This window comes from Pocillopora damicornis, chromosome 14, assembly GCF_964200805.1.
Source record: "Pocillopora damicornis chromosome 14, jaPocDami1.2, whole genome shotgun sequence".
Lineage (NCBI taxonomy): Eukaryota > Metazoa > Cnidaria > Anthozoa > Scleractinia > Pocilloporidae > Pocillopora > Pocillopora damicornis.
Window position 1 is genome coordinate 14,062,844 of NC_142683.1, and position 23,462 is coordinate 14,086,305.

Genomic DNA, 23,462 nt, shown 5'->3' on the forward strand with positions numbered 1-23,462 from the left:
GGTGAAAATTGAGAAGGTTTTTAAAACTGTTATTTTGCAAAAAATCCAGTTTTTTTTCCGCTGCTTGACATCTTGGACTCTTTGGGGTAAAATTTGATGTAATCGAATGCTTGCTTGTATTGAATGAGTCGGGTGAGCAGACCCTGGGAACGAAAAACTCGTTTGTTGATTCCAGTCTTCCTCGTCTTTAAGCAACATGGCTGAAGGGTTGATTAAGAATTATCTTGGACTAACTATACTGCCTTGATTTGTCAAGATCAATGTAAAGTTTAAGGAAAATAATGACACAAAGGGAGAAGAAGCGTGTTCGTGTCTACACAGGGGTAACAAAAGAGATCTTCGAGTCAGATATAGCTTCTAAGCGTAAGCCAGCGCTTCTACGAGGACTTGATATTGGCAGTGCTTGTGGAAAGTGGTCACCGGAATATCTTGCTCAGCATGGCGGTGAAAAGACAGTGAAGGTTCACGTCTGTCCTACTGGGAAGATGGACTTTATTCACAAAAACTTTGCATACAAGTAAGGCTCTAAAAAAATCAGGCTAAGGCGTGATAAGATAAAGCAAAAAGGACAGGGTATACAGTATAGTTCGTGTACCTGAGTTTACAGTTTAAAATACCATTCTTCTATCCTAGTCTTTGAGAGATGTGATATGCTTAATTATTTTAAAAAGAAATTTCTAAGTGTTTTTCCTTCTTGGGTATGGTTTTCAGCTGTGATGAGCCCTTGGTCAGCAAAAGTGAGTGTCAAATCCAACACTAATGTTCCATTGCAAATGGAGAAGAATTACAACCTCCTCTTGAACCCAAATGACCCATGACCAGATTCAGCGTCATATTGTTACTGATTCCCCAATTAATATAAAATAAGGGGATAATCAAATTGTTATCATATAAAGTTGGCAGATTGCTACAAGTGACTGACTGAATATGATTGCTTGAAAGTGCTGATGAGCCCTTGGTCACCAAATGTGAAAGTCAAATCCATCACTAATGTTCCATTGCAAATGGAAAAGAATTGCAACCTCCCTTTGTACCCAAATGACCTTTGACCTAATTCAGCGCAGTATTGTTACTGATTCCCCCATGAATTTGAAATAAAGAGACCATCAACATTATCATGAATGGTTGGCTGGAGGAGTTATTGTTACAAGTGGCTGACTAAACATGATTGCATTAAAGTGTTCTTGTTCAACTGCCTTACTGTCAAAAAATGTGAACCCTTCTGGAAAATATATTTTTCATTTCATTTTGTTTTATATTTTTTCCTTTCCTTTGTTTGTTTGATTTTGTTGTTGCAGTATTTGTTGTTGTTTTGTTATTTTGGTCTTTACTCTATAATACAGATTATACTCAATAACAATATATTCCAAGCAGTTCTAAGGAGAGGAGAACTTTTGATCTTTCTTTTAACCCTTAAACTTCCTGATCAAATTTGTCATTCTCCTAATGTCAACCATACAATTCTTATAATGTTAGGTCAAAGAATTTAGTATTGGATCAACTAATTATCCCCAAATTGATATTTTACTTCATTCTCATCACTTGTCTGGTCGATACTGTAATAATATTGTAAGGAGAAATTCTGTCTTGGTCACTCATGGGAGTTAAAGGGTAATAATAGTTTGGATGCTTTACCACAGGGCTTTATAAAGTTCTCATCAAAATGTGCTTCCTTAAAGTCCATTTCCATCTTAAAACTACTCCAGCTTATATATATAAGCAAGCCTGGCTTGTAAAACTGACCTCTTCAAGAGGGGAGAAGGAAGGAAATCACCCCCACTAGTTCCTCTTTTGGAAAAAAATTTAATAACTTGTGGGTGAATTGGAAATCTTTACTTTAATGCTCTCTTTCCCTCACAAATTAACCCTTTAACTCCCAGATCAAATTTGTAATTCTCCTTACTGTCAACTATACAATTCTTATGATGTTAGTTCAGAGAATTTAGTATTGGATCAACCAATTATTCCCAAATCAATATATTTCTTTATTCTCATCACTTATCTGGTTGATATTGTGTTAATATTGTAAGGAGAAATTCTTTCCTGATCACTCATAGGAGTTAAAGGTTAATGCCTACAGGTATTAGCTCCCTTCCTCACAAGACCTTCCATAACTATTTTTACCAAGGTTGGACATTTTCACAAACCTCACAATGCCTTCACTTTTGTATTTTTTCAATTTATTTTCAGAACTCTTCCATTTAACAAATTCGTCATGCGGACTTGTGAAACTGTTCATAAAGAATATTTTATTTGCCCAGTAAGTACTTTAAATACCTTAATTGTAAAACTCTTAAATATTAGTGAATAAATATAACCTGGACGAGTACAGGATTTTCCTTAAAAGTCCCTTACCAGCAGTGTATGGCAACCTGTAAGACTTCTTGCAGTTGTATTATTTATTATTTGAACCCTTTAAAAGGCTAATAGTGATTAACATCTAGTTTCTCCTTACAATATCACCTCTAAATCATTAACATTAGGGTCATGAAAATAAAGGAAATGATCACCATTTAAAGAAGTTCTTGATTGTAAAACAGATTCAAATTCTGTACAGGCCTGAATTTTTTTCAGGCCTTATTTTCACTACTGCCTAAGTAGTGCACATTACTGCGAGGATCACTTTCATTCATGTCTTTATCCGCAGTTCAAATATATGACTTTCATATATTCTTAACTGTTTATTTCATCACTTCATGGGTTTATTTAGAACCAGCTCCCAGTCGGCTTGTTAGCTCAGTTGGTAGAGCACTGCACCGGTATCGCAGAGTTCATGGGTTCAAGTCCCATACAGGCCTGAATTTTTTTTTTCAGGCCTTATTTTCACTACTGTCAGGATCACTTTCATTCACGTCAAAACAGATTCTCTTTGTTAACACCTTAGGAAATGTATAGAGAGCAGTATAGAGAATAAGCATACTGATCTTAGGGTGTAAAACAGTTCATTAGATGTTGTAAAAAAACAAACAAACAAAGAGATTATGGTTAACAGAATGTTATGTGTGGTGAAATAAATATTAGAGTACATAGGTAACTGTATTCATGTTTGTCTCAGAATGTAGCCACTTCTGATCTGGGAGGTGATTCATATTGACTACATCTGATGCAACAAATGACTACACTTAATTATTACTAGATGATTAAAGAAGTAACATACAAGAGTGCCAATTTTTTTAATCATCAAGGTGAAGACTAGAAATGTAACACTTAACCCTTTAACTCCCAAGATCTCATTAGTAATTCTCCTTACTGTCTTCCATACAGTTCTTGTGATGTTAGTTTGGAGAATTTGGTATTGGATCAACTTATAATCCCTTAACTGATATTTTTCTTTATTCTCATCTTTTGCCTGCTTGATATTGTATTGATATTGCAAGGAGAAATGCTGTCTTGGTCACTCGTGGGAGTTTGAGAGTTAACTTACAATTTTTTTTTTCCTCAGGAGGAGAAATATTATCTAAGATCTCTTGGAGATGATCCTAGAAAGGTATGAATTTATTTACACTGTACTCAACATTTTAACTCCCAGAAGTGATTAGCATGAAACTTTTCCCTATAATATCCATGCAAACAGGTCATGAATATATTCAAACTCATCAGGTAGAAGGTACTTTATTGATCTAAAACCAAGTTCTCATAACTAATTTACAAGCAAATGTGTAGCAGCTTGAGGGGAGAATTAACAATGAGATCTTGGGAGTTAAAGGGTTAAATTTTGCTTCCAGATATCATGTTAGGCTCAAACTGTCCTAAGGTCTTGTATGTAGAGAAGTAGGGTTGATAAGGACTCTGGAGAAAATGAACTTAGATTAAGCTATAATTTTTTGTTTCAATATCACATGCTTTATATTATAATACAGTCCTTTTTACTCTTTTGTGTTTTTGTTTTGTTAGGATATCTCTGACATCACAATTCAGTTCCCTAGCTTAGCTCAAGATATAAAAATCCCAAAGTTGTACCCAGAGGACAGATTCTTTTCAAGTGTGTTCAGAATCAGTTCAGCACAAGGGCAGTTGTGGACACATTATGATGTAAGTTAAATGATAATGTATTTCTTATCCACAACATCAAGGTTTGATTTAATTATTATTGTATGGCAAGGTAGTCTTGAGTTAAATCCAAGGATTCTGATTGGTTCATACTTGGTCTGGATTTTGCCAAAAGGACCATTTCTATGGAAAAGGTCATATGCCAGTTATTTTTGCTCTCAATATCTGCTGGAAAATTCAAAATGAACAAGTTTGGTCTAGGTACCATGTAAACTACTTGCTAATCTCATTTGCTTGAGTCACAATTTGGAATATGGTTTCTCAGTCATTCTGTACAGACCTTCAGCTACCACAAGGTCATGCCAATATTTCTCAGTAGGGCCCTGGTGCTTGGTTAGTAAGAAGTTTTTGTTTCATTCATTTGACTAATCTTCCAGTTTATCATGAATGACACTTTCATATTTGTCTGTGAAAGAAAAGGAGGTGGGAATTGAATGGTGTTGAAAGGGAATGGTTTTTATCGAAAGTGACTTCAGAAAAGCCACTTATGCGTGGACATTATGAATGTCTATGTTGATTCTTGGTCTCTGGTTCTCATTGATGCTTCTTGGTGGATAAGGAAACTAGAAGACCAAAGAACACAAACATTAACCGTAGCCTTGATGAAACCCAAACATGAAGAAAGTGAGTCCCTAGAAGTCCTCTCTTCTGCGTAGAAATGACAGTAAACTTGAAACAAACCAGCCCAAACTTAAACCATCCTCTCTACAGGTATTAACAAAAATCACTGCTATTTACTGGTTTCATGTCATCAGTTTGGTATCATCATTCACATCAAATATTGTTGGTCGTTCAAATGACTGTAACCTTTTACATCCTAGTATTGCTTTGCATATCCATCGTATTACTGTTCTCTATATAAAGACATGGAGAAATTGCTTCATCATTCAGTGGACATTTCCTTCATTGTCTTGACCTTGATGTTACAGTAGTGGTAATATGAGGGGAAATTGGATACAAGTCACTCTAGGGATCAAAGGTTTAGTTAGATAACTGCCCTTCTGATAGAAACAGACTGATTAACTTTGTGGCGCTGAGAGTGAAGTGAAAGGTCCTTAGAAACTAGTCAAGTGAGTGACCGGATGGAGTGCATGACAGGATGGAGGGTGTGACAGGTTGGAGGGCGTAATAGGATGGAGGGCGTGACAGGTTGGGGTGTGACACCACGGGGGGCGTGACAGGATAGAGGATGTGACAGGGTGGAGGGCGTTAGCACTACTCTATTACAGGTAGCAGTTTTGGAGTTGCCTTGATAGGTAACCATTACTCTTGGGTGCAATAAGCCAGTGTGTGAGTAAATTGTCTTGTTCATGTTAACAACCTAAACTAAATGTAGGTCAAGGGCACCTTTGGTGTGGAGTTAAATGCTTGCAAATAGGGCTCTTCGTTCTCTTGGCTGGATTACAAGATCACCAGCCACAATGAATCACTCAGTTGTGTTTGTTTGTTTTTTGCTTATTTTAGCAATAGAAAGTATTTTCCCAGCTTACCCTAATTTTCTCTTGACAGTTCAGTGCTCAGAGCTAGTAGCCTGGATTTCCCTATCAGCTTGTACTCTTTTTGTATCTTTAAGCCACAGTTATCTATATTTCACTGTTTCTCACTTTAATTTGTTGGCACTCTGCTGGTTGTATCAGTATGCCAGACCTGTGAACTGATTTAAAACAGGCGTATTGCTGAACTTGGCTCCGGTTCGCTAGAGCTAAAAGTGAAAGCATGCTACCAGCATTCAGAACGTCGTGAGATCCAAACTTCATCAAGCACTTTGAGTAATTCTTTCTTGCACACACCGGTGATAAGCGAATCTTAAAATTCTTCTTTGATTTCTACAGATTATGGACAACCTCCTTATTCAAGTGACAGGAAGGAAGCGCGTTGTCCTCTACAGTCCAAAAGATGCAACAAAACTGTATTTAAATGGTGATAAATCAGAAGTCTTAGATATTGACCGGCCAGACTTAACAAAGTATCCAAAATTTGCAGAAGCAACGCCCTTTGAGTGCTTCTTAGAACCTGGTGATGTTTTGTTTATTCCTGCTATGTGGTTCCACAATGTGATTTCTCTACAGTTTGGAGTAGCAGTTAATGTATTTTGGCGTCATTTAGATATGGGCTTTTATGACGTTAAGGACACGTACGGCAATAAGGATTTGGTCCCTGCCGCAAGGGCCATGCAAATAATGGACCGTGCTATCAAAGCGTTAGAGGAGCTTCCTGAGGAGTATAAAGATTTTTATGCCAGAAGGGTAGTTTGTAAAATTAAAGACAGATGCTTTAGTCGTGAAGACAGGAACAGTTCTAGCGGTGTTAATGGTGATTCTACAAAAGATGAATAAATTGGTTCAAGTGTGAAAGTGAAGCATTTGTGTCCAACAAAACTAGTCTTAGCCCAGCTCTTTACACTAGTGGGGGCACGCGCGAAGATGGCTCACGCGCGAAAGGTGAGACACGCGCGAAAAGCGACTCTCGCGCAAGAGGGTTAGAGCACGTTTGACCGAGAAGACAATCCTCAGAGGGCATGCTTAACGGAAGGAATTCCTTGCCCTTCTACATAACTTAATAAGTTGTTTCTTAGAAGTACAACTGAAGCTGTAACCTAGCTCTCAACCGGTTACAAGATAAATGAAAAGTGAGGTAACTTTTATAGAGTCGAATGTCCTTAATACAGCATAACAACTTGACTTATAATCCCCGTTTGCGAGATCTTTGGAATTAAACAAAACAAATCATGTCGCTAGCCTTGTTCTTTTGGTTAAAGAGAGTTTTGTCAAAACCCAATTACTACTTGTGCCATCTCTAAATTTTCCTTATGACAAGCACGTGCACGACTAAGGTCATTAGCTTCTCAAGGTAAACTTATTAAATCAACAAAAAAGCGACAATTTCACCTCACAACACTCTGTTACAAAAACTCGTAATGTATCATTTTGGTTAACGAACTGGAATTGTCAACAGCGACTTTGAAGTATTATTACACTGGACCTAGTTGATGTTTGCCTGAGCGATAATTTGCAAAAGGAATTGTGTTATTAGAGAAATGCATCCAGATTCAGGACATCGGGTGTTTGGATTTTTTTATTTCAATAGAAGAAAAATCATGAAATAAGGCAAAGATGAGATGAAGTTTACCAAACTATAGCTCTAGATGATATTAATTTTAAATTACTTTACGAGTCCTCATTGTCAAAGGTAATCGAAAACCGTGTAACTTTTAATGAAAAAAATAGGAGTGTTTTAAAAAAATCAACAAATTTCTTCCGTGTCGATTGTTAAAAAAGCAATCAAAGAAAACCTTTAATTTTCTGAGTGTGTCTCAACTCAAGTTTCGGAAATGAAGAGAGCCGCATTAAGTAACACGATGCAATATCTTTACACGACATTTTAAAAACCTGCCCTCTGGAAATTCATTGTTCGCTATTGAATGGGGTTTAGCTTCGAATTAAAATCTTGCAGCTAAAGAACACATTTTCCCTATATTTGAAAAATTTTTTTTGACTAATTATTTGTTCCATGCAAATTTTCCGTAACAGAGCTCCTTCTTTTCAGCGACTGTGAAACAAACTTCCGATTTTGAGTAAACACAATTTAAACAGATATGGATTGCCTCATTTTATTACCAAATGGCTCTTAAAACAAGTGCAAGTTTGTTTATTTTCAGTTGCGATATAATTGGATCAAAGGAAAAAACTGAGAACATGCAGGCCGTTCTTGAAAGAGAAGAATCGTCCGCTCACATTAAAAGGCGATCAAGGGATTATCGGAAAAGAGCTGAAATGTGAAGACTTTCCGGCCACGCATGGACATCTGAAGGTACGATTACATCATCTAATTTGGAAAAAAAATGAAGTTATCGTTCTGCTTCGTCGAAGGATTTCTTTTTCAGGTGTGCATGTAACCTCTCTCTTTTTTGTCGTTTGTCATCAAATATACAAAATACCAACAACTTGTTCAAACGAAAGGGGCTTTCGTAGCTCGAATAATAGTGAAAAGGCTGAAAAAACTGTCTTAATCTATAAGGGCCAATTTTCAAGCAGAACGAAATGGGTGAGGCATCGAGTATTTTTAAAATTCCATTTTAGCCACATTTGTACTTTCTCTGAATTATTCTCAAGAGGCAAATAGTAATTGATTTTTTCGAGTGCCTTCGGGAATTTGGTGCCCTATCCAAAAAGTATCCCCTTTATTCTCAATACGTGATTGCTCGACAGTGTTTAAACGTGGTAAAGTGAATTTACAAATTGAGCGCACTTGGAATTCCAAGGCACGTACCAGCTCAAATTTGCGCCACTGTGCGCAAAATTGGCAAAAAATAGCATAAAATGTAAAGAAGAGGTCATGAGAGAGAGGCTAAGCCGATATAAAAACATTCTTTTTTGACACGGTTTTGACTACAATGTAGAAATTGAATTTACTTTGGTGGATGCTCAAACTTCTGAAGTACCTTATTCTCATTTCAATCTGGTTTTGCCAGTTTACAATCCTGTTTTCTTGTGATAAGCTTTTATTTCAATCAAAGCAAGGATGATATACAATTGACCAAAATATTATCGAGTGTCGAAGTAAATGTTTTCTTGCATTGGTTTTGTTTTATATCCCTTGGTGATTGGTCAAAATAGCTCACACCACTCCTTCGACAAATTAGATCCAAGTTTGTAACAAATCGTGACGTGTTCTCTTGCATCTCCATGCGCATGATCAGTGGCGTTTCCAAGTTAATAATGTTAGCTTTTAAAATTGTTTCCACTTAATTTGATGCTTCCCTACGTTCCTATTTGACATCCGTGGTCTTGGTTTTACGACAAATGGTCGGAGTGCCGTCAATTGCAATACTCCAGTAACCTTATCTGAAGTATTTGTTCTCTTGGACCGCCGCCATGACGGAAACACGCGCGTGAGACGTGACTTCACCACCGATCTATAATCGCGTGTTTCTTCGCGCGTGTATCGCGTTGTTCAGGTCTCTGAGAGAATCTGGATACAGAGTGAGTCAGTGTTTTCAATATTTAAAAAGCCAGATTTTTAACAGACCAAACAACACTTTAGTCAAACAAAATGTTTCTCCGAGTAGTCTAGATAGACTACACATCAAAGAGAGGAAAATAAACGGGCTGTTTCGATTAACAGATACCCCAATTGCATGCGTCATTGCATACATCAGAGAAGTCTCAGAAAATTAAACCCAGTTTTGTGGAATTGTGGTCCTCCTAAACCCACACTTTCTCCTGTCGTTTCAAAGGCCTGTTCGCTGCCAAAACAGGGTCACCTTTTTGTGAAGGTGATCACAAAAAGAGTTGATGGTCTCGATATTTTAAAGAAAATTCCTGTTGCTTAAACCTCTGACAAGAATTCGGCGTTTTCAAATTGTTTTACCTTTTCACACACACGTGTTAAAAGTCTGAAAAGAAATGGGTAGAGTAGGATAATGGACTCTTAAATAAACCGGACATGCGGAATGATGATATTTCATCAAGACTGTTTACTTTTTCCTTATCTCACGCATTAATTACTATGTTTCGTTTTTGATTAATGTCAGTGTAATTGGAATTTTTTTTCATTAGCTCCCTTATATATGACTTTGATATATATGACTTTCATATATTCTTAACCGTATTAGCTCCCTTACTTAATATCGATAAGGTTTCGAAACGAGTTGGAAATTAATTTCACTGAAAACCGAAAGGTTTTGGACTCGTTCAGTGTAGTATACCTGATTTCATTTCAATCAGTTTGATACGCGGGCTTATAAAAACCTGTAAATTTCGCTCGGTTAAACTCTCGTCTTCCACAACGCTACAAGTTTCTGGAATCATTTCTCGAACGACCGAGAAAAAACAAAAAGGAAAAGAAAGTAAGTTCAAAAACGAAAGGTAAACAACCAATTCAAAACGACACTAATGATATCTGAGCGTAAACTTTTGTAAAGGTTGCTAATGGCATTACTGTAGTCCATTACTTGATTTCGTAATGTTTGTAGAAAAGAATTGTTGACCTGTTTGAATTTTTTAATCAAATTGAATGTACCTTCCTCTGAAACGGAAACACGCAGAGCCAATCATCCAGACTTTATTGTTACACCGTGTACTCGAGCTCGAGAAGACAGAACAAACAGGATGATACAACGTGTTTGCACATTGGATATAGCACTTTTGTGGTCATAACGAAGCATATTTTGCTCCAAATCCGTACCGCATCAACTCGTTTTTTAAACCTGCTGGAATTTTTCTAAGGTACGTTCGCGGATCTAAGTGAATTCTATATTATATTCTATAACTCGCTAGTTATCCGAGGCTGTTATTCCGGTTGTATTCGACGGCTGGCAAACTTGAGTCAGGTACAAGAGGTAGAAGACCAAAAGGGGAAATTACAAAGATCTTGCCGGTGAGTCAACGGGGGCAAGCACTGCTTTGAATAGTTCTTTTCTCTGCCTGTACAACTGTCCTCCACAGGATTATCAGGTTTAAATGCGGTCCGCTGTAAAATTGCGTCCCGTGAGTTCAGGCCAGTGTTGTTCATTTTGGATCCAACTTCCGGTACACTGATGTTTGTTTTTTTTTTCAATAAACAGTAATAATAATTAGCTTCGAAAATTGAAATCATCAACCAGGAATATATATCTCAATATACCAGGAAGTTATATCGATCAAATGATAATTTTGGAAGTGAAATGTCTATAATTAACCTTGAGAAGCATTTGGCACGGGTACAACTGTTTCTTCAGACGCACCGCCAATGTCACACAACAAGTCTCCAGAACTTGTCAAGCGTTGTTGTACTGGGTCTTGACCCAAAATAACCGCAAAATCAGCCTAAATAGATGGCAAAATGGCTTGGAGAATCTGTCGTACGAAGATATGTACTTAGATATGAAATTATTTTGAATAACAACGTCCAAGCATACCGCATAAACTAAAGTCATAGACATAAAAGAAACGTGGGTGATATAAAAGTTTACGGATGTTATGTTTAGCGTCGTTGTTAGAGGTTCGTGATTAATTATGGAAGTTGTTTCAGGTCACGTAGCCTATGCTGCACTGCTTTGTGTCTTGAAGCCTAAAAAATGTACAACATCCTGAAAAAATGGTCTTCTTTATGGTGACATAAAGCACTGCAACTGGGACTGACGTGTCGAAGCAAAATTACTGGCAATCTACCATACACTTTGTGAAGTTTTAATTACAAGTGCCTTAGATAACAAATGCACTCTTGTTCGAACAAGAACAAGGCTGAAAGTTCATGACTATTTACAATCGTGAACTGAACTGATGTCGAGAGAGGCGGGAGGAACGGACAGAAAGTTGGCGTGCAATGCTTTTCCTCTTTTAGAGTTCTACACCCGATTTATTTTAAGACCCGACCAAGCGCCCTCTCGTGAAAAATAGATTATCTGAAACTGAAAATTCTCCAATTACCTGATAAAAACCATAATCTCGGCTCACTTAAACAATCACCAGGGTGAGGAAGCCTTGGCCGCTTCGCACAACATTTGATCTGATAATTAAATTTCCCGATGTGAATAAAAACGGCTTTTTGGGAAAAAAAAAAAAAGCCTCATCAAAATAGGTGGAATATATGATCTATAGATTGAACTAAAACAGGTCCTTAAAGACCTCTGTGGCTATAAATTCTTTTTACCAAGTTAAAGAAAGCATTTCAGGGAACCCCCCCCTTCATATCCATCCCCCCCCCTTCATATCCATCCCCCCCCCCCCCATAGCGTTCCTTAACACTCTTCGTTGTTTGAACTAGCATGTTGGCACATTTTAACCAGTGAGTTTCGGTATGGCAAATGTTAAGAATCAGGGTCAAGTTCTCATCAAATCTTTTCCGCACGAGATTATATTATTAATGAAATTACAAATTACAACCAGCTCATTATAATGTACCTACAAAGAAAAAAAAAGGCATATACTGCGGTTTCCTGAAACAACGTGTCGACAATGATTATTTTAATTTGGCCGTGAGGAGGATTGGGGAATCCATTTCAGTGCACGTACGATCCGCAGGTGATCGTCTGGTATAAGACGTTGATTGACATGTGATTGAAATCTTCTCGTGACTAAAAAACGATCAAGTTTCCTCCCCTATCGTAAACACAGGATGTATTGACGACGAATGCTGTAAGCGCTGTCATATTTCTTATTACCTTGCAGCATATATATTGCACAGTTTTAAACTAGCTCCAGTCTGTGGCCTCAGTGCAAGATGCTTGTTGTAATTTTGACCGTTTTGACTCTGGTTCAGTTTGGAGAAGGGAAAAAATGTCCTGCCGAATGCACATGCTTTACGGTGGCGCGCAAAATGGAAGTGACATGCTTCAAGATGAGGTCTTTCCCATCCATGGACAGTTTCCCGGAAAATACAAGTATACTGTAAGTGGAAAATTTTTTTTCTATTTTTGTTTCTCATTATGGAGATTTAAACTTAGCCTCGCTCTTCCTTCGTTTAGGGGAATTGGCCTTTTTTCCTTGTTGAATATGTACGAATAAACGTCATTCATTTCTTATATAGGTGATGTGTTGTTTTGCACCGAATCTGACCTTCCTCGTGGCATTTCGCAATAGTTCGCTAGTGAGCTGTAGAAAATATTTTTGAAATATCCTTTGTCATTGAAAGTAGCTTGCTGAGCGGAAGTTTGCCTTTTCAAATTCTAATTTCAGACCCTAGTCGTGTTGCGGAACTCTCTTTTATTATTTCGTACTATTGTTTGCTGCCGTAGGACGTAATTCCTTTCTCACGGTAATTATTATCGTTTTGAGAAGTACGTGGACTTTGTAAGAGACTTTTGCACTCGATTACACAATATGGATGCTTTTTTTGTGCGAGTTGTACGTATTCTTGGTAGAAAATCGGTTTCAGCGCATCGATTGAGGTCTCAATTCTACTAATGTCATGGTTATAATTATCAAAGGCCGTGGAATCCTATAATCACCCTACTTTTAGCGCGACCCGCGTTCGGGTCAGATTACAGAATGTCGAAGACACGCTGCAGTAGATTCCATACTCGTGAACCAGTAATTGCAGCAAATAAAGTCAATCCCGCGGAGATTTTTACGTCACAGCTTTGCTAAGTAACTCTCGATTGCTCTTACTGTTTAGCTTCTTCTGTAAAACTGCTTATCCGAAAAACTATGGGTACAAGGTAATTTTAACCACGAGTTCTTTGCAAACATGTGTTATGCAAATAGTTAATGGTATGTTAATTTCTTCACTTAGACCATGTCAACAGAAGTAACATCGCTTTAACAACAATCTTTTTTTCGCCTCAATTACTGTTGATTTTTAATTATCTCGTAATTCCTACTTCCGGCACCTTAATGAAGTGTTCCATCGCTGCTTCATCTTTCATATCTCCCTCAAAGGTAGATGGATAGATGTATCGAAGAAATCTGCTGGCAAGCGTTTAAAATTCCCCTCTCGCTGCCCTACAAGCGTTTTTTGCCTGTTACTAGCTCACCCGTTACAGCGATATTAGTGTTGTTTCTGTTTTGCGTTTTTCTTTGTCCATGACACGTGTCAACTTGAGAAGGGAATTTTATGGAAACCATTTGAAAGGCAGGTGAAATTGACTAAATAGTTTGTTGGCTTTTTTTCTGTAACTTCCTTTTTCAGCTTTGGATCAAAAGTTTAAGAAGCCACATTTGTTTATTTTCGCCTGAAAAGATGTCAGAGCTTGTTTTATTATCTTCTATCACATAATCTCAAGTGGATGTTTTGAAATGACTTAATATTTTAATAAATTTTGGTGGGATGAGGTTTCGTGACTTGGACAACGTCGAGGTGCTCCTTGAAATACGGGAATTTGGCACGAACTTGCGACACGAAAACAAGTTTGGTTAAACACTCCGATTGAAAAACGTGGGCAATATTTTTAACATGATCCATTGTTTTCTCTTGAGGCGAGCTCTGACCCCTCAACAACAAGAAAACACTTCTATTTGGAAAACAGCTTTGTTATTTTTGTCTGAAGTTTCAAGCTCTAAGCTTAAATTTACACCTTTTACTACTTCTTAGGAAGTGCGGGTCTTTAGCTGGTATTTCTTACCACCCACGAAGAGTTCAATAATAAATTCAAGCTTTGAATTTTAATTATTGTGACTAATCCTTTGAATGGCGAGCTTGCCTTGGGTCTAAATAATTTTTAAGGTTTTCTCGCTCCAGAGTTTCTGCATTACTGCCTAATTGAATCGTTGACTGAAACTGTAAATGTTGTAAATGTTGTAAATGGATCACTGACGCCGACAATCTTCTGCTCGCTTTCTTGATTAAACTACATTCTACCAGTTTCGAGAAGGGGACAAACTGCTGTGCCATCTTTTTTTTCTTTTCCATAATTGCACACGGCTGATAAAAATTCTCAATTACTATTTTGCAGAGAACAAACAAATTTCGATCATTGGATTTAATTTGTCCTAAATTGCTTGTGAAAGAAAAAAAATTGTATAAACACTTTTTTTATCTCAAGCGCGGAGTTAAGTAGATCGCGCGCTGATCGTCCAAAAAACGTTGTTCTTTTGCAACGATGAAAGGAAAGATAAAGCAGGTTTTCACTGAAGTGTTGCCCTAATGTGGAAACAACAAAGGAATAATCGCTTACTGCATAATTTATGACTTCTTCTCAGTATGAAGTGCTGTCGTTGTTTTCGAGCCTTCTGCTACATGTTGTTAATTTTGTTTCAGGTAAGCGCACAGTATGCCAAAGAATAAAGGCATTTTCAACTGGTATTCAATACAGAGGAAATTTCTCCACGAATTCTGCTATAATTCTCATTAGCCTGACAAAAATGTTTTGTGAAGTGGGGTCTTCGTGAGGATACATTATTAATTCGAGTTTTTATTGTGACTGTAGACCCTGTCACGGGTATTTAGCGAAGCTTGCGTAACGAAAAAATCGTCCAGTTCAAGATAACAGTAACTCCCGATCTAAAAATTTTTCGTATGACACAGCATGATCAGGTGGTGGTACAGAAAATAAATAGGGAATAATACATGGGCGCGCGTAGATTTAAATTTCTTTTCAAATTGATCACGAGAAAAGAAATTCCATATCTACTATGTATTCTTTTGTTTATTATATAAACAGTATAGGCCTTTACTAACTGGGAAAGTCGGTCAAATGGCGCGAAAGGCGGGTGGCGTGTCAGCGGCTCATTGGCAATATCGAACACGTAAAAAAAATGTCGTAATTTTAAACGTGAGATGATATGGTTTTTCTCAGGGCTGGAAATCCTTGTAAAACACCGCAGGAAGTGCTTAATAGTATAACACCATCAGGGAATTTTGCCCTGTCAGATCACGGGAGTAAAAAGGATAATTTTTTTGTTTTTTACAAATGCATTCTCTTTTCTGTCACCGGTACCCCATTTTATGTGTTAAACCATTGTTTTTACGTTGTTATTTTTGTAGGAATATATATGACTCCTCGTTCTCAAACATACCCGAAGGCGAGCTGAATAAATTGAAGAACCTATCAATCATGTAAGTGTATATTATCTTCCATACTTTTTTTCAGTTTTTTATTCTTTTTACCAGCATCGGTAGCTGGTATCCTCTGTACAATTCCTTATAGCAAACTACCCTTAAGTAGACTTAGAAGAATAACTTTTTAATCATCTCAAGATGGCGGTGGTAAGGAAATTTAGCTAAATGAAAGTGCAACACCATGATAATTTGATATCATCAGCTGATGTTGTTGTTATTATTACTATTATTATTATTATTATTATTATTATTATATAATTATCAGTCGATAATTAACAACTATTCCCTGTAGTGTAGGAGGCTAGTGGTTGATATTTCCATCTCTAGGCACCGACACTGAGGTGAATGGTTGTTTTTAGTATACACTAAAACAGTGAGACAAAATAGCACAAAAAGATGATATTAACTCATTTTTTCCTGCAATAATAACAAAATTTCGGGCGCAAATCCCGTGCGTCTTATTCGGAGGTAAAATAGCGAAGGATATTAGAAGTTCGATCAGCCAATCAGCGCGCACCTTCAACGCTAATATACACTAATGTAAATTGGCCACCAGCTTCACATCTCGGTAAATACCCACCACTTCTCACTTGCACTCCTGTGAAAAATTGTTAGTTTTTAACATTTGATCGTTGAAAATTCAAACTAGAACTGAAAATGTCCGCCTTTTTCATACTCAGACGCTTGAAAAACAACATGATAACTCACGTACAAGATGGAGCCTTTGATGGCCTCAAAGATCTTTTCGAAATGTAAGTATGAAATCCATTTGTTGAAACATGCATTTGCATCAAATTAGCTTTTTTTCGTTATTTAGTTGAAGGAGAAAAGTCGCTGACCGGTTTTTTATGTTTGATGTTTTGTCTCTCAGAAACCTGGATCACAACAAACTGGAGACCTTTCCTATTTTCAAAACCAGGTCACCGTTGAAGAGGCTGTAAGTAAAGATATCTGTCAATAGATGTGAACGGTAGATGAACGTGAATAAACTCGCATCTCGACTGGCATGTCTACCTTTCATGGCAGCTCTATGAACAAACAAGTTCGTCTCTTCTTCTTTAACGCCTGCAAAACTATGAAGAAATACTTTCACTGAATTTGACGCATGGTTTGAAAGTTGATAAATACCACTGGTAGAATATCACCACCCAGGAACAAAATTGGTCATGTAAAAAATTTAAACTGATCAGGCGTCAGCGAAAAAATCTTATGGATTTTAGCAGTTTTTAATAAAATTTTCTTGTGCTGCTTGAGATTACGGAAATCCGCAGCTTTTACCTCGAGAGTTTCTCAAGCTTTCATAATTCTTTACGGTAGCCAAGTTACATTATTAACTCAGTTGATAAAACCGAATTATCTTGTCATCTTGTCATACCCTCTCTCCCTTCCCCCCCTCCCCCCTCCCCCCTCCCCCCTCCCCCCACCGACGCAGTTTAACTATTAGGTGGGTTTACTATTCGTTCAATTCCTCACACCAATCTCTAACCATTGTCTTAAAATAAATTGTTCCAAATTTTTTTTTTCTCCAGTTATCTCAACCACAATAACATCAAAGAATTGTCGCAAGCGTCTCTAAACAATCTACCGGAGCTGACCCGATTGTAAGTACAGACTCTGCAGACCTGCTTCATAGATAGCGGGCTTAATTGCTATGCTTCTGTATCCGTATAAATTAGCCTTTCTGGCCGCGAAAACATTTTGAAATGAGTTCCAAAATCATTCCGCTCGGATTTATAGCCCAAGCGTGAAGCGTGCGGGCCATAAATTCGAGTGGAAAAAACGAAGTTAGTAAGATATTCATTTTGACTCTAGGTTCAAGTAGATGGGAAAGATTTCAGTTAAAAGAGACTTTTTAATTTAGCGGGCCGCACAGTGCATTATGGCCCGTTGAATTGACCAATCACAACGCACGTACTAACCGAAAGATGTAGTAAGCGGTAAATTATCATTCCCGCCATCATGAAAGAGGTCTTTCCATTCTCTTTTATCTCACCGAGAGATTCATTCACAGTTTCGACATCATCTAGCAACTAACGTTATCGCTAGTCTCTCGATATTGGTTGCTAGTTCACAGCTCATTCTTCCCCAGAATTTTGTCAGTTCTACAGTACCATTTAAACTCTTAGGTAGAGAGAGACATTATGATAACGAGATGTCTTTTCCAAGATTATAACGCTATGATTCCAGGACAAAGAATATTCTTATCCCTTTTTTTATGAAAAATATTCGTGTTCATCAGTTGGAAAATGATGTTTTTTCGTAAAAATTCCACCATTATTATTTGCAGAAGATTAGACGAGACAAGCATCACAGAGATACCTGCGTTTACATTCAGTAACAACAAAAAGCTAGAAAATTTGTAAGTAGATTCGCTCGTTTATTTTCCGTCAATTACTCCGAATTACTCTTAGTTAAACAAATTGCAAAAGTCTTTTGAATTTGAACCCGATTGGTGGAAGCGTCAGCCTGTAAACCAATCATAGAACTTGCAAAGGAGCAGAAGAAGATCCAAGCAAAGCATCAGTCGAGCCGGGACTCTGAACACCTGCTCCAATTTTTTCTTTTTCAAGGTCATAAAATTGAGTTTAACAATACACTTGTGAGGCACGAATCCTGCATTTTCAGGATAGCCATATTAAGAACTGAAGCCACAAAACAAATTAACTTCAGCTGAACTAATGCTTTTTGTATTTTCATTTCAGGACTATACAGAACTCACCTTTGAAAAAAATTGACGACGATGCATTTAAAGGTTCAAACCTCCAAGAACTGTAAGTATCTAATTTAATGAGGTCAATACTTGTTGAAATTGTAAAAACAATTACCTAATTCGGAAATTAGGCAATTTACGAGAAACACTCTGACATGCAAGCACTGCCAATCCCTCTGTAATCTATACAAGAACTAAAACGCCCTGGAAAACGTCCGTCATCAAATTTTTGAAGCAAGTTTGGTTCAAATTTAGAGTTGGTAACAAATATTTTTCGTATGACACAGTTGCACCCAGCTCAGAGTTGAAAATTCTGGAAGATCCTATCCTAAAAGCAATAAAACTGTTTTGGGAAGTAGTTAAAACGACAAGGGTATTACGAATATATGAGCATTTTTCGAAAAGCTCTTTTGAAAAGTATCTTTAGATCCTTGTCGACAAATTTAAAAAAGTCACAAAAAAAGTTTCGTCGTATTTTGTAGCAGTGACCCTACCAGTCTCGCAGATCTCTTACTTCGACAGCCTTACGCACTACCCGAGACGTCTCGCAAGGTTTATCTTACCAGCAAAACGTGCCAATGTGATCGGAAACATTGATCTTATTTTATGAGTCCAAAGAAAAAGGGTAGAAGGCAAATATGGCATTGACCAGAATCCATTTTATTTTGTGTTTAAGTCCTCTTGCTGCGCCCCGGCTTTCCTTCCCTCTGTAGAAACCTATATATCAAGCAATGATGGCGAGGCTTAACTCATTCAAAAGGCGGACGTGATTATTATTGTTCTAAGTGCTCGCAAATAAACCTTCTTGACCTCTTTTTTCAATTATTTTTGAACATTTTGTCGAGGCTTGAAAAGGAAAATTTACTAGAATACAAACGAAAAGCAGTTAGGCTAGCAATTTACGACAGAGGTCTATGAGTAAAGACACGTTCATTATTTTCATCAATTTCCTTACCATGTTTTCCAGGTTCTTACAAGGTACAAAAATCACATCGCTACCAGCAACAGGACTTGATAAATTAAAGAAATTACACCTGGAGAATGTTGAAGATTTCTGGTCGATTCCAGCCGGTCTGAAAAGCATCACAGAGGTGTATTTGAGTAAATACAACTCTTTTTTGTGTTGTGCCTTCGATCTGGGTACATACCAGCGCAATGTGGGACGACAAATTAGCGACGAGTGGTGGACCTCCTCACCTAAATATTTTACATCAGCTGCTTACAAAAGCACAGCGACGGAACCCACGACAAATACTGATGAATCCTCTACGTTAGCGTCTGTTGCGTCAGGATCTTTTAGATCTACAACATACACGCCAACTCACAGCCCGAGCCAACACCGAAATTCGTCGACCACTCCTTTTAACCCATGGGGAAGAAGAAAACGTCGTGACTGGGGAGGATGGGGGACACAAGCCCCCACGGCTAACCATACAAATGGTAGTTATACCTCACAGATAACTACGTCTGGTTCCAGCGGCGGGGGTTTGGTTACTCCCCACGATGGTTTTCTACCCGTAACAGCTTCTCTTCGTCCCACACTCCATCATGAAAACACTACAAACAGAAGTGTAATAACAGAACCACCCCTTTCAACTGTGACTTGCTTGCCCGAAAGAGACGCATACCACCCATGTGAGGATATAATGGGAGCAAAATGGCTTACTGTGGTGTCTTTCATGATAGGAAGTGTGGCACTAATTGCAAATCTTGTCGTCGTCGTTGTCATGCTCTCAAGTGATCGTCGTTTGAACGTTCACCGTTTTCTAATGTGCAACATGGCCTTTGCGGACTTTTGTTTGGGCCTCTACATCTTTCTGCTCGTGTGCGTGTCGCTGAACACTTCAGGTGATTATTACAACTATGTCAGGACCTGGCAGTACGGTGCTGGCTGTCACATCGCGGGCTTCCTTGCTGTGTTCTCCACAGAGCTGTCGGTGTACACTCTAACAGTCATCACCATCGAACGATTTTTTGCCATCGTGTACGCCATGGAAGTGAATACTCGACTTTCACTCCGCAAAGCAGTTAAAGTTATGATTGCAGGATGGGTTCTTGCTCTTCTCCTCGCCATTTTCCCTCTTGCTGGTGTAAACAGCTATAGTAGTGTGGCAATTTGCCTACCCTTTGACTCCCACACGAAAGGAGACTTGGCCTACGTGGGTATCGTATTAGTACTAAATTTTGGGACTTTCTTGGTCATCGCGGGATTGTACGCGAAAATGTTTCAAGTCGTGGTAGGACCCGGTCCAGTTGATGGGGCCCCACAGAGGAATGATGCAAAAGTTGCCAAGCGGATGGCTTTGCTTGTTTTTACCGACTTTGTTTGCTGGACCCCCATTGCATTGCTGGGCCTTATAGCAGCTTTTGGCTCACCTCTTATCGGAGTGGAGGATTCAAAGTTTCTCCTCGTGTTCTTCTTTCCACTCAATAGCCTATGCAATCCATTTTTGTACGCTTTTTTCACGAAAGCGTTCAAGCGCGAGTTCTTTGCCCTTCTGAGTCGCTTTGGGTTCTGCCACACGCGGGCTTTACATTACAAAGGGACGCTGTCGTCGCTTATCTACTCCCGGTCACGCACCAAGCGCTCCACAATAGCTGAAGATGACACGAGATCGAAGCGAATCTCACAAGTATCCGCTATTTCAGGTACTGAGATCAAAACAGGAATTGTTTTCTTTAACGGCAACTGCAATGTTTACCAAAATGGCCATCCTCAAGATAGCTCACCGGAGTGCATTCCCATGAAAGGTGTTCACAACCAGGGCTTCGGCGATGTATCACCAGAGAACCCCGGCAACGATGACGTTTTTTTCAATCCTATGACTGGAGCAACACCGACGGCTGACACATCTCCGAGATCTCCTTCGCAGAGATCGCCCGCCGATTTGGAATCTCCTGATTGGTCAAATCGTAGCACGCCCCAAATTTCTCGAGCTCCAAGTGTCGGCAGCTTTCATGCAGTCGAGGGACAGCTGACGGAGAGGAGAATCAAAAAACAGTCCGTTTCGTTCAAGGATATCCCGAAAATAGACCTTCAAAGCTCAACTGAAACACTGTGATAGCAAATGAAACCATCGGTGTATCATGACGGACATGACAGGATACTCTTTGCAGGCACTGAATGTCATTGGTGATTGTTTAAAGTGAAATTAGTTGGTTGTTCTTCTTAGACGTGTCGACCTCCATATAACCAACCAGCTGTTGTTCAAGAAGTAGGAGGCATTTGTTCACCCTCTTATGATTATGTGAAAAGCATACTTGAGAACGGTGACTGCGCTGTTCAGTTCCCAGCCATTTTGAGGAAGGCGTGATCGCAGTTTCAAATCTCAAGTAAACATTTCATAAATTATTTGTATAAATATGTCGACTATATTAATCGAACTAAATCTTTAACATATTGAAAAATTTTGTTGGATTACCGAAGACATCGTCAAAGACCTTTCTCAAGAACTGGCGCCGGAAAATTTGATTCATGATTCAGAAAAGTATACTCATGAAAATAAAATAGTTAGAATGGTAACTACTTTTATAGAACACAGAGGGGAGCACTTAAATCCGGCAGATCCACTAACGTTATATTCAGATAGTCTCTCGAACGAATGATGTCTCCACTAGGCCTTTACGTCCAAACGAAGTTATATTTTTTCAGCTGCACTGAACGTTTTGTTGCAGGAAAGTATTAAGGATTACGACGGAAATCAACGATGCTTACGTGGCGTTGGTTTACACAGCTTTTTTTGTTGTTGTTTTATTTAGCCGCCATTTCTTGAGAAAGGTCAATGAATAGAACATAAATAATAATATAAAAATCTAATTGCACTTTTGAAATTTTGTTTATTTCACGTGTATTACGGGCAGTCGCTCTGACTGAAACGTTTTTGCCCAGTTCCTATGGTTCCCAGACCTTCACGGACACATTGGTGGGTGGCACGCTGAGGAACTTAACAATATCTTCATATAAATAAAAAGAAAATGGGGGGAAAAAAAAAGGCTGTGCGTAGTCCTCGCTCGGCCTTTCTAGAGTCTGCTAGTGGTCTCATTATGATGTAATAATACGATACAACTCACATTGAGGTAAAAAGTTTAACGACTACGTTAATGATGTTAAAAATGTATGGCCTTGGTCATATTCTGTTATGAATACAATATGTATAAGGAAATGAAGCTCCAGGGTGTGAGCCTGATTTAATGTATAAAAGATGATGTTATGTGTTCTCCAAATGTTTCCTAAAGACCGAACTTCTTGCGAACACACGAGCGCTGGAAACACACGAGCGTAAGGACGAGAGCATTGAGCAGTTTTTCAGTTAATCCTATAACTCTAAAGATCTGATTGTTAATTCTCCCCTCTAGCTGCCACAGGTTTACTTCCAAATTAGTCACGAGAATTTGGTGTTTGATCAAGATAACAACTTTTACCTGATAAGTTTGAGTATACTTACTCATTTTTTAGCGAAGAAATGGCTTCTGTCGTAGTGGAGTTGTCTTCTTTAGGTGAATTAGCACTCAATATTTCTTAGTTATTATTATTATTATTTTTTTTTTTTTTGAGAGAGAGAGAGAGAGAGAGAGAGAGAGAGGGATTTGCACGAAGGGCGTGGACATTGATTGCGAGGACAGTGAGGGGGGAGGGCAAGGAAAGAATTGCCCGTGCCCTCCCCACCCCACTTACACTTAATCAAACGCGGCAGACTCAACTAAGGGCCTGTTTAAGTGGAGGTGGGAGAACCCAGGTAGGTGAGGTAACCCGCCTAGCCGTGGTCAAAAAATAAAATGCGTTTACATGCAATCTTACAACCCCGGGGTGCTGGGGTGAGGTTTCTTGAGGTTCTTGTTGCGCTTGGTCGCATGGTCGATTTACAACGCTAAATATTCCGAAATGTGGATATTTTACACTCCTTGTGTGTCCGTTGCGGTTTCTTGTGATTTCTGCCATGAGAAGGCTAGAAAATGTACACAGTTTTAAAACATGCACGTTTCGCTTTTGAGCTTTTTGCCATGAACGCGATCCCGGTTAGGCGGGTTACCTCACCTTGACACGTTTACATGGCAAATTGTCACCCCGGCTGACAGGGATACCCTACCTGGCAGACCGGGCAACCCGCCTAGGCGGGTCACCCCATCTATCGTGTAAACGTGATCAAAATAAAATAAGAAATTATATGGACAGGCGGGTTACCTCACCTACCTGGGGTCCCCCACCTCCATGTAAACAGGCCCT

The 23,462-nt window shown here is 38.6% G+C and overlaps 2 protein-coding genes across 6 annotated transcripts; both read left to right on the forward strand.

Moving 5' to 3' along the window:
• Positions 1 to 173: 173 nt before the first annotated feature.
• LOC113665801 (tRNA wybutosine-synthesizing protein 5) lies at positions 174 to 6,783 on the forward strand. Of its 2 annotated transcripts, XM_027181526.2 has the most exons (5): positions 174 to 517; positions 2,191 to 2,260; positions 3,443 to 3,487; positions 3,895 to 4,032; positions 5,883 to 6,783. In XM_027181526.2, exons 1-5 carry the CDS (start codon positions 282 to 284, stop codon positions 6,384 to 6,386), a joined length of 993 nt encoding a protein of 330 aa, XP_027037327.2. In that variant the 5' UTR covers positions 174 to 281; the 3' UTR covers positions 6,387 to 6,783. The 2 variants fall into 2 exon arrangements, with proteins under 2 accessions (XP_027037327.2, XP_089049629.1); XM_089193503.1 differs by lacking the exon at positions 3,443 to 3,487 and having other exon boundaries at positions 184 to 517.
• A 923-nt stretch (positions 6,784 to 7,706) lies between these two features.
• On the forward strand, positions 7,707 to 22,405 carry LOC113665803 (putative glycoprotein hormone G protein-coupled receptor). Of its 4 annotated transcripts, none has more exons than XM_089193501.1 (9): positions 7,707 to 7,860; positions 12,201 to 12,419; positions 15,454 to 15,525; positions 16,209 to 16,280; positions 16,400 to 16,465; positions 17,058 to 17,129; positions 17,816 to 17,887; positions 18,231 to 18,299; positions 19,206 to 22,405. In XM_089193501.1, exons 2-9 carry the CDS (start codon positions 12,253 to 12,255, stop codon positions 21,298 to 21,300), a joined length of 2,685 nt encoding a protein of 894 aa, XP_089049627.1. In that variant the 5' UTR covers positions 7,707 to 7,860; positions 12,201 to 12,252; the 3' UTR covers positions 21,301 to 22,405. The 4 variants fall into 4 exon arrangements, with proteins under 4 accessions (XP_089049627.1, XP_089049626.1, XP_027037328.2 ...); XM_089193500.1 differs by lacking the exon at positions 7,707 to 7,860 and adding an exon at positions 9,988 to 10,277; XM_027181527.2 differs by lacking the exon at positions 7,707 to 7,860 and having other exon boundaries at positions 12,020 to 12,419.
• Positions 22,406 to 23,462: the final 1,057 nt, after the last annotated feature.